The sequence below is a fragment of the Periplaneta americana genome, chromosome 17 (genome assembly GCF_040183065.1).
Source record: "Periplaneta americana isolate PAMFEO1 chromosome 17, P.americana_PAMFEO1_priV1, whole genome shotgun sequence".
NCBI lineage: Eukaryota > Metazoa > Arthropoda > Insecta > Blattodea > Blattidae > Periplaneta > Periplaneta americana.
In genome coordinates, this window is record NC_091133.1 from 10,035,860 (window position 1) to 10,054,415 (window position 18,556).

Here is an 18,556-nt window from a genome sequence, read left to right on the forward strand (position 1 = left end):
TTTATAATGTAATACTGGTTGCCTCTGACGTGTATATACAACCTCTGCCATAATTTTTAATATCCAAAATTGAAGACATATATATTCATACTTTTTTAATATCCAAAGAAAAATGAAACGTATCTAAGAAACAGACGACAATGATGACAATACCTTCTGTTGTAATTGTAAGTGGGAAACACAAATATGTATTCTAAGATGGACGAAAGGTTATGCACATAAAAGGTGTGGACAAATGTATGGATGGATGTAAATTCTATGGATCAATCGGTTGTGGACAAAAGAACATGGACGATAGTGAGTGGACGAAACAAATTGTGGACAAAAGGTACTTGATGAAAGGCCCGCAAACCATAAATATATATATATATATATATATATATATATATATATATATATATATATATTTTATGTACTTCTGTATATAACAAGCACATTTATCTGACTACATTCTTTTGCACTTAAAGGAGTCGAAATTTGAAGAAGTTGTCGAGTTTTATGGAATAATGTGTTCTATATCGTAAATATTTACAATATAACATTCTTTCATAAAAACTACAATGCGATAAGGGCGAATATATTTAAATGTCAGAAGTTTATAAAGAAAAACTACCTACATATAGCGAATGTTTCAAACAGAATCAATGATAACAATAAGTGTTGCTCCAGTCTTGCAACTTTGGCATTTACTTGAAATCCGCATTTTTTTCTTTTAGATTTTTCCTTTCAAACATCGGCTCCTAAAATGTGGAATGATTACATACCAAATATTGTTCATAAGTCACACTATGTCTCATCAACACACTGACATAGTAATGCATATCATGAACTGTTCTTGATAATGAAGCTGAATTGTTAAACATATACTGTCAAGCAGTGCAACGTACTTTACTACCACTACTGTTTAATTTGAAAATAATTGTTTACATTTGTATTAAATGGATATGTACTGCATGTAAATCGCAAACCTGACCAGCAAAGTGATAGAGGGTGACGGATCTAGAAAATTAAACACCACCGCTGCTAATCTTAATTACTAGAAATTACAATTAAACTATCTTGTGTACAGAATTTATTATAAAAGGTAACTTGCATTAATAATGACTAGACATCGGATTTATATGCAAATTCATCTTTAGTTTGTTTTTACTTGTGATATGGAGTTCAACATAAAGCCAAATGGCTGGTCTCTACTTTGAGACGATTCAACAAGGTTCAAGACATAATCAATCACACCCTACCTAAAAGCCAAATTGGCTAGTCTCTTACATGAGACAACTCATTCTGCCTAAGGTATTCCGTGGTTTTCCTAAGGTGTTAAGGTAAATGTTGGGATGAGCCATAAAAGAAAAGGGCCACGGACCTATATGCCCTTCCCCATATTCCCACTTTTCTAACAAACGACGTAATGCCCTAGTTCAGAACCCATAAATTGCCTATTTAATTTGCGAGATCACTCATTTAGTCGCAATGTGAAAGGACGGGGAACCTTTCAATTTGCAGATTTAGAATTCACGGCATCTCTCCTAGCGGTCTTCACCTGTCTTGTCATCGCACAACAGATGACAGAGTCTTCTCGACTCCTCCTGCACTGAGAAATGACACAGTTCATTTCAATGTGCAGATTTACACCAGCCATTTCTTCCTCGTCCCATCCCGTGATCACTTTGATCACATTTCCGTCCCCTCGCGTAACCTAAGAGGTTACGTCCATTTTCGGTTTTTTCCCCTTCAAAATTTTCTAGAACTCCTTCAGTGGAGCACCGTAACCCGGAGTGAGACTAGTGGCCAACAGACTTGGAGCTCACATATTTAGTTTCTTACAGCCCCGAACCCCTTGCAAGGATGCGTTGTGCATACCTTTTAAATTTGTCCTCCAAATTCTCCTCTTTCAATTCAATTCAATTCAATGATATGGAGTTAACATTTGCAATATGTTTCATGTTCTTCTGTTTTTTTATGTAAAGTTTTATAGTGCATAATTGCATATTTAGGATGCTGCTGCATATTTCAGCATTTCTCCATGCATAGAGCATATAACAGAGGTGTTTTTAAATTTAAAATTAATATTTAAACACATTAGTGACAAGATAATAAAGTCCTCTCCAAGGACTATTGACAAAATCACGTGATGTTACTGCTTCAGCTTTGAAAGTATTTTTTTCCAAACTCATTCACAGTATGTGTATTGTGCGTGGACTTCGTACAGTAACTGAAGTCATAAAGCAAAATTTTCCTGAGTGAACACTTTGATATCCAGCACCAAGAACATTTTGTTAAAGCCCCTTCCAGAGTTAGTGCTTACGAAAAACAATTTCCAGACCTCCTATTACCCCAAAGCGAATACTTACCTCTTGGGGTATGTGGAGTGAAGCTTCACTCTTCTATTCAAATAACTTCAATGCAATTAAAGAATTCGTTGATGTGCTAAATGCAACTGAAGCTTCGTCAATTCAACATTCACAGAATATTTTTAATAGTGACTATTTGCAAAGGGACTTGGCTCTAATCAAGGCACATTTCAAAGTTATAGCTGAAGCCACAAAAAAAAAAAAATCGAAAAATGTGGTTTGTCTTTATATGAATCTTTACCAATCCTCAGGAGGTTCAGAGTAAACTTCAGAATGCTCCTTTAAAGTATGCAAAAAAATTAAGTAGTAAATTGTGTGCTATTATAGGGAGAAATCCTCACATTAAAGTTTTGTGTTCCATGGATAAATGTCTTCAAGATGAAAACATAGTGCTTTCAGAAGAAATTTCCCCAGAGCTAGTAAGTGCTTTCAAATTTTGCCCACTAACATCTGTACACGTAGAAAGGTCCTTCTCAGCATACAAACTTGTGTTAATTAATAAACGTTATAAACCTACACTTGAGCAATTGGAAAAAATAATCGTTGTGCACTCCAAATCAAATTATAACGACTACAATGATGTCTAAGGAAGAATGTACAATGTCACTACCAAATGAATAATCCTAAAATTAAAATTTTTAGCGCATGTTTAGTGCATATTTTCGAAATTATAGAGCATATTTTTAAGATTTTGACAGTTTAAATGCATGCATATTTTAGATATTTTTAGTACATATAAATCCAATGTCTAATAATGACACATTCACAAGAGCTCAGTTATATTTGTTACGATGATGCTCCAGTGTAGAGCTATATTTGCCACACCAAATGTATTCCAGGGGCTATTGAAGTAACTATTCACGAATAGTACAATTCAATTTTTGAGCTTATATACTGTATTCAATGGAATATAAAAGGCATCAACAAATTACGAGGATTTATGGGAAGCAATTTATTGAAGAATATCTTAAAACTCAGTTTAAACCAGCGTTCATTATCAGTTCTTAAAATATTATGAAAGAGTGAAAAAGAAGCATGTAACACGTGACATGAAGGCAAACACGACAATTAACTTTAGATTAGAAATTTCTTAATCTATATAATGAAAGTGCTAACTACAAACTGACAGATATACTCATGTAGCCTTACGTCATATTCTACGTTATACATATCACATATAGAAATTACCTCTGATAAGGGTTTTTTCTCGTCATTCGATTGTATAGCCAATGGGTCAATTTCAGGTTCCTCCTTGATCACATCCATCGTGACTGTAACAGACATTTAAGTGTTACACATATCTGCAGAATTGGGTCACATTTTGCACAAAGAAACTAACCCACGTGATACCTAAACAGAGAAAAATGCACTTTATGTTAAACATGAGTAATAAATTCACAAATTAATGTAATTACATACTTATTGCTTTAGCCAAGAGCGTATTATAGGACATATAATCTTTATTCAAAATATGAATTCTAGGAATTATTTCAGTATTGATACATTATATTTGTTTGTGGATTTGTTCCTTTCTGCACAATGTGGTCCAATTTAAACTGCTGAAAGAGACTTATTCGCAGTGATTGCAATATATGCACAATATATTATTTTTCTCGAACTTCCGAATTCATTCTGAAATAATTATATATCATACAAAAATACAGAATACTTTTAGTATTAATGAATATGTCGGCATGAATTTGATTATGCACATTTCTCACATACAGAACAAGAACCCAATCCTGTATAAACTCTTAGGCAATGTTTGCATGTGAGTTTATCTAGCTATGCACCTGAGTGCATAACACTGCTCAAGGTTACTATTAGGAAAACGTCATTTAGTTGATTTAATCAACCAGTAGCAGTGAATTAAAAGCATTGGCACAACAATACTTCTATATGACCTATGGTAAAGGTAAAGGTATCCCCGTAACATGCCATGAAGGCACTTGGGGGGCATGGAGGTAGAGCACCATGCTTTCCATGACCTCGGCACTAGAAGTAGGTGGTGTGGTCGGCACCACGCTCCGACCGCCTTTTACTCCAAGGAAAGACCCGGTACTCAATTTTATAGGAGGCTGAGTGAACCTTGGGGCCGTTCTGAAAGTTTGGCAACGACAAAAAATCCTGTCACCACCTGGGATCGAACCCCGGACCTTCCAGTCCGTAGCCAGCTGCTCTACCAACTGAGCTACCCTGAGTAAGCCTAAATATTGTCCTGTGCAATTCAAACAGATATATTGTTAAAAGTAAATTTTTTTAGACTGTGGATGCGATTACATTCTATCTGCTATCTCATCTCTTCTGCTACGCACCATTTATCATGTTGATGCACGTAAGATCAAAGTATCTGGGAGATGTCTGTGTATGTTTGATAGTGTTCTGTGAGAAAAAAAAAAAAAAAAGAGAAACAATATTATAAAATGTAGTCCCACTTAAGCAGAAGGATATGTTAAGATGGATTGGTAAGGAACAATAACTGTACTGTACTCAAAGTATAATTGCTGCCATAAAGATATTATTTGATGGAAAAATTGAATTCAATGCGATATAAACTGTGAACGACTTGCTAATTACACCTGTGGGAAAATGTTAATAGCCATTCAGAAGCAGAAACTCAATTACGAACAGAAATATTTGTTATGGTACATCAATAAATTGTGGAGACACTTGACGTAAAAGGATTTCAGGATAAGTAAAACACGAGCAACAGTATGACAATTTCTCTTCCTTTATATGATGAAAATTGCGCTAATGTTAATTTATCTTCAGATGGTAATTTCTTTAAGCGTCATGTAACTTAAATTGTTAAAGGAGTTATGATTTCCTTGGTACAAATTATGCATGCTCTGCATTTATTGTGCAGGACATTTCTTAGAAAAATGTATTAGAAAAGTTATTAATTTCAGTGAGAATTATTTTCTGTTGAGGGCAGCAATGAATCTCCAAGTTCCTTAAAAGCCATAAGTAAGTAAGTAAATTATTTTCTGTTGTCTACTTCTTCCTTCTTATGACAGCATATTATCATTTACTCATTCTTATGAATCTAAGCCATATGATTTATTTTGAATGGTATTTCAGCTGCTTAGTATCTAGCCACATTTAAACGTCCCATTATACAACATTCCTTTCGACCTTCAGGCAACTTGGAGACATCTCAAATAAGGGAAAAATTTGTTGAATTATGAATGAAGAGTAGGTAGTATTTCTCGTAGTAAAAGGATATAAAATAAATAGGAAACCGCATGTATAATTTATTTCTTTCCATAAAAAAAGTGAGAATAAGAATGAAAATATGCCTCTAGATACACCACTTCCGCCCCTATGTAATTACCGACTAATAATAATTTACTTGCAATAGCAGAATGTGGAGTTTGGTAGAAATAAATGTATGTGTGTGCCTATATATACAATTAGTCGCTCTGAGCTGGAAATGTGAACACAGAAAAACGTTTAAGCCATACAGAAGTTAAAAAGTTCACCTCATTGTTATTTTACGTTAAAAGGGCGGGTTATAAAGCAACCAGAAAAAGTCTAAATAAAGCTATAAAGAATTCATATCAGAAACAAAAACTGCACAGGCATTTTTAGTAATACAGTATACCAAAGCCATAACCAGTGGTGGCTCGTGATCATTTTTGTTGGTGGGGTATATGCTAAATAATGCACCAAGGTTTTCTTATTTCATTTTAGTCAAATGTTTCTGCTTAAAAATTAGTTAAGCACAATACAACAAAAACTACCAACTACATAATATTGCACATTCAACATTAAACTCGCCCATTTGCAGAATTATTTATAAAGAAGATGTGCTCGTCTGTCCTGGCTGGCAAACTTTTCGATGACCCTGTTCTTGAAGTACGGAATTTGATGGAGATGCTCCTTATGAATAGAAGAGAAATACAACGAATTCAGCCTATTTGACCCATGATGTTTCTGAGAAATGTTTTTATCCTGTTTAATGTGTTGAAATTCAGTTCTGACTCAGCTTTGAAATAGGTGTTGTTAGTGCGATTCGAAGGGCTTTGCCCACTTCAGAAAATGAATCTTCGAGTAATCCATAAAAAAAAACTGAACAAATCACACACACACAGGAAATGTCTTTAAATATATCATTTCGATAGATCACTGCTAATTCATTAATACATATTTCCTTCGAAATTAAAGGACTGTAATTTTTTACGAAAATATTAGCCAGATAGGTCGAAAAATTATCTCTGTACGAAGCAAATTTATTTAGATCGAGTATATTAAAGCTGCCATATATATGTGACTGTAGGAAACCTCCACTGAACTGGTTAATAATGATATCGCATACTTCTTTCGCATCTGCCAACGGGTTTACTTGTCTACTGAGTTTCAGCCTTTTTTTGGAAGAAACGAACATTCTTCTTCATCATCGACATTTATTTCATATCTGTTAGTGTTCTCTCTTATTTTAATTACAGCTGACCCAAAATGTTGTAATATGTCAGATATGCTCAATCTATTTGCAGTTTGCATCTGTATTATATTGTATAATATATCAACATGCTTCAAATCATAAAAGAAATTTAGAAAAAACGAAAATTCATTATTATTTAACAAGATTTTAGGCCAAAAGATTCTCTTACTGCTGTATCATCCCACTGATTTGAGTCCTCTTCCTCTTCAATTCTTCTAAAGCATTTCAATAGCTCCGCTTTATTTTCTTTAATGGAGGATATAACTCGAGACTGAAAGTTCCATCGTGTTGCTGAAATGGTTAGTATGCGCTTATTGCACACAGGTCACTGCATTTAGGTGAAGTGGAGAAGAATGTTGTGAACCTAGTAATACTTTCAAAAAAAAACTTCACTGATTTAATGCGTTTTGAACATGCACTTTTTATAACTGAATTAAGTTGGTGGGCAAAGCAGTGAAGAAATTTTGCATAAGGAAATGTTTTCCGCATCGAAGTCTGGACCCCACCCTGGTTTCTACTCATTACTGCAGCACCAAAATATGCTTGAGCTATGAATTTATTTTCTAAATTGAAAGGTTGTAGACTTTGTTTTAGAACCTCGCTCAGACAGCTGTGCAATTGTTTACCTCTTTGAAAAAAGAAATCTTTCCATAGGTTTACAAACTTTTATGTACCTCAAAATAATTACAAATTGGATTTTGCAGGTTATGTCTGTCGTTTCTCAGCCTGCACAGCAACATAATCTGTATACTTAATGTCCTGCTTCAGATCTTCAATGTACACCTCATACATACTGCTAATACTTCATTTTGTATTGTGTGTGAGGTATGCTTAAAAAAAGAAGTATACTGTGTAAGTGTTCATCCAATACATTATCAAGACTGGCAAGTAAAGGTAACAAGTCTAACATATTTCCCCAATTTGTCGATTCCTGATTTTCGTTATGACCCCTCAGTATTTCATGAGTTGCGCAAAATACTAAAGAATCAGTTACTGTCCCTGTTTTTGTGACCTGTTCGTTGTGTTTCTGAATTGAAAATTTGACCGCGGAATAAATTTGTGATGCTATATTTACAGTCCCAAATATTTTAAACTTACAGGCATTTTCTAAATGTATCGCACTTTCTTCATGTTTTTGATGCGTTCATTTAAATGTTTTAGATCTTTGCGATCTGTCGACGTCCACAGCCCCTCGCCACCAAACAACAGACAACAGAAACAGGCCAGGCTGGTTGGGCCCCAAGCAAAGTACTATACTCGTAACTGTAACTTCGTAACACTTCATGAAGTTCCGTTGGTGGCGAATGCGACATTGCACGTCACACACCATGGCAGTTGAGCGCTAAACTAATTCAAGTTGTGGAATCCTTTCATGCTTGGCTCAAGCTACAATATTTAGTGTCATACAATCTTTGATGTTTTACTGACACAAATCGCGTCAGGTGCTGAAATTTACTGAAACAATTATGAATCCAATACACTGTCCTGAAGAAAATTTACGCATTTTAAATGCGAAAAGAAAATTTTTGGGGGACAAAATATTGGTGGAGCACGACCCCTGTGGCCCCTAAGGATCAGCCGCCCTTGGCCATAACACAGTCTTTTCATCTTATATCTGTATGAAAGCAAATTTTCCAGAATGTATTTTCTCCATTAAAAATTATACTTGACCAACACATGCTTCTAAATGAGCATTATGACAGAATAACCATTCATCAGTTTCACTTTATAACCGCATACATTTGGACAAAGAAATGCTATTTAATCGTCAGAATTATCATCATCATCTGTGGTCCTACAGCCCTTTTAGTTTAGCCTTGACCTCCTGAAGAATCTTCGCCCAATCCTCTCTAGCCAACTCTCTCTGCCTCCATCTCCTAATTCCTGCCTTGACATTTTTTCTCTCAATGGTAAAGTGTTTTGCTAGAGTGAGATTGTCAGCCTGACGTCTAAACCCCCAACATGGAGGATGAGGTGATTTTTGATCAGGGTTTTCTTCCCCTAGCCTTTGTACAACCAACTACTCGCTGCAAGGCACCAGCACTGGTTTTGGTTCGCCCTGGGTATTTTATTTCCCCAGTACCCGCCATATCTGGTGAGCATTCCCCAATCCACCACCTCGGGAGGCGCCTGATGGGAGACCAGTAACTCCACACAGGCGTCAGAATTATATTCCTCATAAAATCCTCAGGTATCCATACGAACACAATCGAAAGTACATGAAGGCATGTCCAAGCATCACTATCAGGCTGCACTTATATACAACTACCTCTGGTTGAGATTCTGGAGATATGTACAGCTTAGAACAGAAAACTTGCTGCTGTATTGTACTTGATAAAGTTGTCTACCTCCAACTTCGACTTACCTCATTTCCAGATGGATTTACGTGTGAGCGTTTCTATGGGAAAATGGGTCTAACCTCTAAGAGTAATGTTTTCCTCTTATTTTTCTTAAGGTATTGTATCACTCAATGAGGCAGTTGCGATAGCTCATAACGACTTGGAAGTTAAAAGCTTTCAAGATAGTACTGATAATGATTTGAATCCTAATCACTACCCACATTTTATAAATTTAATTATTCATCTATTTGCTTAGTCATTTCCTTATTTAATTAATTCATTATTTCTAAATTTTTATTAATTTACTTCTTCACTACATCCATCCACTCGTCCATCCAACCATTAATTTTATTATCTTAATTTATTTATTTATGGTTAGCTCTTTTGTTGATTTCGTGAACAGCAGACATCATACATTTATGAGATGAGTGGAATCGTATAGTAGAGTGCTTTACGAATACACAGCCAATATTAATGTTAACAATTTAATGGACATCATGCTTGTAGCTAACCCATCACAACAGCCTACCACAGTCGATGCTCATTCCACGCTTGTTCGTGAGGTCTAGAAGGTGGTTAAATCTCGAGGGCCTGCCTATTGCAGCCACCTGTCCAATCCTTGCCAAGGTTTAAAGCACTGATTGAAGCAGAAGGCTATTGTTATACGCGGTATTAAGTTACTTATTTGTTACGATATTGTTTTGTGTTTATTTTGTTTTTACTTTGGAAGTATTTTCTGTCTCAAGATACAATATTTTACTTTTCCCTTTTGTATTTGACATAATCCCATTAAAGCCACGAAGCATGTTCAGAATATATTAAAAACTAATTAAAACGGGGTCACAGTTCCTGTTTTTAATAAATACAAAAAGGGAAATATTGAGACCCGAACGCTTCATGCGTTTGTTTTATGCTGACTATTGCATGTGAAAACTGCTGTCATCCGTAGCCTACACCACTTCTCGTTATACATTAAGGATACTGTAACTTAAGAAGCAGTTACTACTGTGAATCATGCTTGTCTAACCGAAGTATTCTAATTAGAAGATAGAATTTGTTCAATTGGTAACTTTTTCTGTCATAAGCTGTAAAATTATTATCAGACTGTACATCTCACTTCATGATATGTGTTGGAGGAAGAACAATTGTTTTTATAAATCTGAAATCCGATTAGTGAACTACGTTAGCCTACTAGTCAGCGATGTATGCAATGGGGGGGGGGTAATGGAATCAGCTACCTACTATCCTACTCCTTTATCTCCTGGCTTAATTGATTCATGAGTGATGCATTTTGGTGTCATTTACGAGGTTCCAAACTGTCTGCGGACAGTTGACTAAACAGCAATATATGGGTGAATATTCTGAAATGCGTAAATGTATGTCCCGGCTGATTTAAGGAATTTCTTGAAAATGTTAACTGATTACTTTTGCGTTTAATTAACTAACTCTCACATGTTTTAGTTGGAAACAAAGCATAAAAGGCTTAATGTTTAAATTTATAATTAAAAAATAACATCCAAACGTCAAAATGTAACTACGGTCGATGCACATTCCATGCTTGTAGCTAACCCATCACGACAGCCTACCACAGTCGATGCACATTCCATGCTTGTAGCTAACCCATCATGACAGCCTACCACAGTTGATGCTCATTCCACGCTTGTTCGTGAGGTCTAGAAGGTGGTTAAATCTCGAGGGCCTGCCTATTGCAGCCACCTGTCCAATCCTTGCCAAGGTTTAAAGCACTGATTGAAGCAGAAGGCTATTGTTATACGCGGTATTAAGTTACTTATTTGTTACGATATTGTTTTGTGTTTATTTTGTTTTTACTTTGGAAGTATTTTCTGTCTCAAGATACAATATTTTACTTTTCCCTTTTGTATTTGACATAATCCCATTAAAGCCACGAAGCATGTTCAGAATATATTAAAAACTAATTAAAACGGGGTCACAGTTCCTGTTTTTAATAAATACAAAAAGGGAAATATTGAGACCCGAACGCTTCATGCGTTTGTTTTATGCTGACTATTGCATGTGAAAACTGCTGTCATCCGTAGCCTACACCACTTCTCGTTATACATTAAGGATACTGTAACTTAAGAAGCAGTTACTACTGTGAATCATGCTTGTCTAACCGAAGTATTCTAATTAGAAGATAGAATTTGTTCAATTGGTAACTTTTTCTGTCATAAGCTGTAAAATTATTATCAGACTGTACATCTCACTTCATGATATGTGTTGGAGGAAGAACAATTGTTTTTATAAATCTGAAATCCGATTAGTGAACTACGTTAGCCTACTAGTCAGCGATGTATGCAATGGGGGGGGGGTAATGGAATCAGCTACCTACTATCCTACTCCTTTATCTCCTGGCTTAATTGATTCATGAGTGATGCATTTTGGTGTCATTTACGAGGTTCCAAACTGTCTGCGGACAGTTGACTAAACAGCAATATATGGGTGAATATTCTGAAATGCGTAAATGTATGTCCCGGCTGATTTAAGGAATTTCTTGAAAATGTTAACTGATTACTTTTGCGTTTAATTAACTAACTCTCACATGTTTTAGTTGGAAACAAAGCATAAAAGGCTTAATGTTTAAATTTATAATTAAAAAATAACATCCAAACGTCAAAATGTAACTACGGTCCCTATGTCCCCAACTACATTTTATTCTGTTTTACTAAGTTTTTCTCGGAATGTTTCGTTTTGATTTTATTTCCTCGGCCAAAATTATAAAAATAAATAGTTAAAATATTATGAAAGACAGGAATTGTTGTTTAATTCTGAAAGGACACAACTTTAACGTAAAATTTGTCCCCAAAAATTTTGTAGCGCCAGTCCCTCGAAATAAAAGAGCTACACAAAAGACAATTTTGCTACATGTGGTAAAGTTGGTAGTGATGAGAGGGCAACATGGCACTAGTTGAAAAACTTTTCGTCCATTGTCGTAATTTATTTTATTGAAAAATACAAAAATCATCACTGATAACTGAATGTTATGTTTTCTATCAGTAACACTGGTCCCAGGTGGCATTAAATATAGTTTGTATATACTAAATTTTCGTAGTATATATGCAAAACATTACAATGTATGTCAACTAAAAAATCTAACCTCGATGATATTTTTAACCACTTATTTTGTCAGAACTATTGCGGAAATTATACTAATTTGTAACAAAGGTCCTGTAACATTGGTCCCTTTATTTTGGGACCATTGCTTCTTCTTGTGGGACCAACGTTTCATTTAACATACAATTATTAAATACTGGTGTATAAAGTAACTTCGAATATTATTTAATGTGACTGTTTATAGGAAAGAAAAACGTCTGATGATGAAAGTAGGAAATATGAAAGGGAGAAGATACGTAGGCAGAGGGCAAATATGACTGAAGATGAGTTGCAGAAAAAAGGGACTATGGCAAAGAATATAAAAAAAAAGAAAATAGCACATATAACTGATCGTGAAAAAAGAAATGTTCGAAGGCAAGTGAAATCTGGAGTACAGAAGTTTAGAAGAACCTTAAACAATGGGCTGTAAAGGAAAGATATTTAAGACGTAATACCCCTGAGAGTGTAGATTCCAACAATCCACATAACATATTCAGAACATAAGCTTACAGCTTGGATCATCAAGGCAAAGGAATGTAGGCAGAAAGAAAATGGCACTGGCCAGAACCAAGGCATACAGAAAGGTAAAAGATTTGGATACCAAACTAAAAGATGCCTACAGAAAACTGAAAAGCTGAAAATAAAATGGTTATCCTTCAACTAGGTTTATCTCATTTAGGGAATACTAATAATTAGATATGTTTACTATTTTTTTTTTACAAATTTTCATTTCTTTATATATTATGTACCGGTAACTACTGTGCCCATTTTGGTAACAACGGTCCCTTGGCTTTTTTTTTAATTAAAAATCTCACATAAATTTTTTTAAGCTCAACTGATACCAGAATCTTCAATAGGCCTAATAGGAGCAAACGCAACCAAATGTGAGAAAAAAATACACAATTTAATATATTTTTTCCAGTTTTGTTATTCATATTTGCCCATTTCAGAATATTCACTCATATATATATATATATATATATATATATATATATATATATATTATAATTCACCAAACGTTGTTTTTATTAAACATTATATATATATATATAGTCGACCTGGTTGGCGAGTTGGTATAGCGCTGGCCTTATATGCCCAAGGTTGTGGGTTCGATCCCGGGCCAGATCGATGACATTTAAGTGTGCCTAAATGCGACAGGCTCATTACTGGCATGTAAAAATACTCCTGCGGGACAAAATTCCGGCACATCCGGCAAAGCTGATATAATCTCTGCAGTTGCGAGCGTTGTTCAATAAAACAAAAAATTTAAACAATATATATATATATATATATATACATACATATATATGTATGTATGTGTGTGTGTGTGTCTGTTTTCAGTTCCGTCAAGATGGCATACAACTAGTAATCGGGAAGTCCATACTATATTATGGCTAATATGAAATACCCTGGCGAGTTCTATAATACATCTCTTCCGCACTTTTTCTATTTCATAATGAGCTGCAAACCAACATAATAACTCATCTATAATGGCACAAAACTTTAAACTGTTTAGCAGTATATTATAATCTACACAATGAACTGATTTAGCTAAATCAGAAAATATCCTTCCAACATGTAATAATCGTATTCATTTATTAACCCTAGTCTAGTACACGCTACTTTGTCTTTCATGCATTCTCTAGACATGTTCAAATTGAAATTAAAGTTAAAAATTAACGAATATGAAGAACTGAATAGGCCTACTTCATCCTTGAGCCCAAAAGCTCCACTCTCAGCCGAGTATTGTTTTCCATATCCAACTACTGTATTATATTCTTCGATTCCAAATAGTGATAGCCTATGATCTATTATGCATACTTTTCTCAGGCAGTATTGAAAATGTTTTAATGATTATGTGAATCTATAATTAGCAATAGCACATTCATCTCAGCCACCGGCGTGGCTCAGTCGATTAAGGAGCTTGCCTGCCGGTCTGAAGTTGCGTTCGGGCGCGGGTTCGATCCCTGCTTGGGCCGATTACATGGTTAGGTTTTTTCCGAGATTTTCCCCAACCGTAATGTGAATGCAAGGTAATCTATGGCGAATCCTCGGCCTCATCTCTCCAAATATCATCTCGCTATCACCAATCTCATCGACGCTAAATAACCTAGTAGTTGATACAGCGTCGTTAAATAACTAAAATAAAATACATTCATCTTCCTTACACTAATCACTAAATAGCCTACAAATAATACATTCGTCTTACAAAGTACAGTAGTAGGAATTGCAAAATTATGATGTAATGAAGGAAATATTGCACAATATGAAGGCAAATACATACGACTTGAATGATAAATTACACCGAAGGCAGAAACCTTCAATATTCATGTGTACGTACCGCACTTATAACCACATATGAAGTAGAGATGGGTAAAAAATAACACAACAGTTATTTTGGAACTGTTCCGGTCTCGGAACTGTTGCAAAAATGAACAGTAGGTCGGAACCTCCTGTTCCGACTCCGAGCTGCTCACTTGTCAGCTGTTGCGGGCCCGCAGTACTGAGTTGCGCAAGGCATGTTCCGACTCCGAGACAACAGAGAACAGTCGGCCCGTTCCGTTGAACATGACAGCTCCGGCTACACTGTTCTCGTCGTTCTTTATGTTGTACTTCGAACAAGTTGGAACTTGAAACTCTCACGTGGATGGATGGGGAAGCATGGAAATTGAAATGCTTGGAGTGTGGTCATGATTAATGACACAGAGCGAGGTGCGATGAGAAGTTTAAATGCTTACATTGGTACAGATACGTTTCTAACATTTTACTAAGCCAGTGGGGAGGTTTCAGGTTTCACTACTGCTAATATATAAATATGTCTTTTTATTATTTATGAAATTATAATGCAATTATTATTATAACTAAGCATTAAGAAAAGTAAAAATAAGTATTAATGATTTGTTTGTTTTTTTTTTTTTTTAACACGGAGAACAAAAATTACATGCTACACGTTTTACATGTCATGTTAAATTTTTGAGTTGGCTACCGTGTCATTGTGACTATGTACCAAAACTATAAGTGTTGCATTCTGACCTTGTATTCAACAGCTGTTTTAGTTACTGAACATGAAGCGTCTGCTCGCATACACAGCAAGTTTCCAAAACTGATCCGAATGTGCGTTGGAATGTCATCTATTGAGAAGCATGTGTGCTATGTCATGCCGATAACGTATTTCAAGAGGAGTCCGAGCGATGTATGCTCCAACGCTATGTGGAAGCTGCTTGGGGAAGAGGGAGGGTACTCTTTTGAACTCATCAAAAGGAGCGAGAGTCAATAAACGATTCCGACTCATCTCTAGACTACTTGTAAAGTTGTAACTGTTATTTCGGAACTGTTGTTTGGAACATAGTATTTTTCCGGAACCGGAACAGTCGGAACTGTTCCCAGAAAAGAACAACTTTGCCCATCACTAATATGAAGTATTAAATAATCAGGAACCACAGTTATCAATGTCCTCACACGTTCTGAATCAGTTCAGACTCTGGAATGACAATCAAGTGAGCCGTGGCTAAGGACAAGCGGCAAAAAATACAAAAAAATACTACAAAACCCAAATCAACCAATTTGCAACACATAAATGACATAGTAATTGTGCAAACCGTATGATGTTAAATTAGAGATGGGTGGAAAAAGCTGGAACCTCTTCCAACTGTTCCAAAGAGTGTTTATAGGCTCCAGTGATCACTTCAATGTTCCACATGGTTTCAAGAGATAAACAGTTCAATTTCTAAACAGTTTTCCTCTTCTTTGCTGTCTGCAAAGGCCACGTGTAGCGCTATCATTGACCTCTAATCGAAAGTAGGTATAATATTGAATAATTTCAAGAAAATTGTTCTGGGGCTGGGACCCTTCGTTTAGCGCACAAATGCTCTGCCGACTGAGCTACCCCAGGAACTATACACGACACCGTCACAATTTTTCCTTTATATCCACACAACTTAAATGGGCTGACAAGGCGCCAGAACCCAACTTTGAGTGCACACAAATTCTGTGTGACTTAAATTGTGGCTCCCAGTTAACGTATCTCCACTAACGAATATATTATACAAATCTGGCTTTCAGATAGTAGCTCTCTTGAAAGCAAGTTTGAATAATTTCAATTGTGACGGTGCCCTGTATAGTTCCTGGTATAGCTCAATCGGCAGAGCATTCGTGCGCTAAGCGATGGGTCCCGGGTTCGATACCCGACCCTGGGACAATTTTTCCTTGAAATTATTCAAACCTGCTTTACAGAGAGCTACTGCCTGAAAACCGGATTTGCATAGATATGATATTAATTCAGGGAACGGATTTATATGGACTAAAAATATATGAAATATGTAAATATATATGTAGTTATTTTTACCAAAATATGGAATTAAATATGGATTTTTACCAAAATATGGAATTAAATATGGACTTAAAATTATAAAAAAATGACTATGTACGTTAAATATTGGTACATTTTAATCAAACTAAACAAAAAATATAATGGACGTACCTTATCTTCCAATGTAGTTTCAACAAAACACAATTTTTATTGTCTGTTACCATAACAATAGGTTACAAACATTTCTTTCAAGTGCTGAAAAGTGAATCTTCTTCTATTGTCTCTGAGGATAGATTTATACTGACTAAAAGAGCGTTCGACGTCACAAGAAGTAACTGGTACATAATTCAATTTCACAATGTCTGCTGGGGATAAGTCCAAGTTAATCTTCACTGTTGATTCACCACTCATCACAGCAACAACCTTTTGTAGTTCTTCATATCCAGGGTTTTTTGAAAGTACAGTGTCCACCTTAGCTCTTACTGCATCTGCAACTTTACCTCTACCACGATTCAGTTGTTCCACAGTACTATTTATAATTTCAAAACTTTCAGATAGTGAAAGGTGCCTATTTTGGAGACTTTTGAGCGTTTTTATGATGCATGAAAATGTATGCTGAATGTGAGCTAAGTCATTCTTCACACTTATGTCACAGGTAACTGTTTTCGCAGTATCAATTGAGACTGCATCTTCAGAGTCCAATGCAAGGAGAACATTGTTAATAGAGTCTATATGTTCGGCATAATATTCAACTGCTTCTAGCCATGTACCCCATCTAGTTAAAATTGGCTTTGGTGGCAATGGAATTTCAGGGTACATTTCTTTCAACACGTTAACTCTACTGGGAGCTTTGAGAAATACTTTTTTCACTGATGAAATCAACAAATCTACTTTAGGGAAATTGTCTCTGACCACTTCTGCCACACGATGAAATGCATGCGCCACACAAGTAAAATGAGTCAATTTAGGATATACAACAGATAATGCTTGTCCAGCTTTGACCATATAAGGGGCAGCATCGCTAATAAAGAATAACACATTATCATACATAATACCCTTTGGCCACAGGATACCCATAGCTTCGTTGAACAGTTTAACTATAGTTTTGTTATTGCACTTTTCTAGAACATCACAATGTAAAAGAATTCGTTCAGAATATTGTTCACTTAACAAACCGATAACTACATTACCAACAAGTCTACCTTCTTTGTCGGGAGTCTCATCAATGGAAACCCAAATTGAACTATCTTTAATTTCATCTCTTATCTTCTGTATTGTCTCATCGTAGATGGATGGAGCATACGTCTTCCTAAGTGTTGACTCATCCGGGATTGTATGTTGAGTATATTTTTCAAGGAATTCCCTGAAGACCTTATTCTTTAGTTTGTAGAGAGGAATATCAGCAGAGATGAGAGAACGGCACAGGTCGATGTTAAACTCAGATCTTACATTCGATGTTGTTGGTTGTGTTAAAAACAATTGTCTCTGCTTGGAATTTAGTTGTTTGTTGGCCTGATGTTTACTAGTTGTAATGTGTTGTTGCACCAGGAACTTTTGTGTAGATGATACTGCACACTGACACAAATTACAAAATAATATTTTATTGTCAGTTGATAAACCATCTTCTTTAAATTCTGAAATGTAACTTGTTAGTTTTGATTTTAAATTGACTGAATGACGTACTTTTGGCATATTTACCGTCTTTATAGTATGATTTACAAAACTGAACCTATGTGTACTCTGACTGGCATTTAACTGTTGAGCTGCACAACTGAAGTCTGTTAAAAATTTTAAATTAAATTAATACAGTTTTGTAACTTACTTTCCCATTGTTGATAGGACTGCTAATTTTCAAATAACTCTGATGTTAAAGGGATTACTGAACATGTGTTTAAATCTCTATTGTTGAAATGTATTTTTAAAAGTTAATGGAATTTTGTTTTGTTTTATTGTTAAACCTAATATAATATGGACTGTTTTATATGAAATATGGAAAATATAT

General features: G+C 35.3%; 1 protein-coding gene across 3 annotated transcripts in view; it reads right to left on the reverse strand.

The window, feature by feature from the left end:
- The window catches only part of LOC138693309 (zinc finger protein OZF-like), a 91,759-nt gene that overhangs the window by 27,156 nt on the left and 46,047 nt on the right, over positions 1-18,556 (reverse strand). For all 3 annotated transcript variants that reach the window (XM_069817188.1, XM_069817186.1, XM_069817185.1), the window contains one exon: positions 3,540-3,622. In XM_069817188.1, the coding sequence (XP_069673289.1) occupies positions 3,540-3,622 (83 nt within the window). Of the gene's footprint in view, positions 1-3,539; positions 3,623-18,556 lie in introns of those variants that run through there.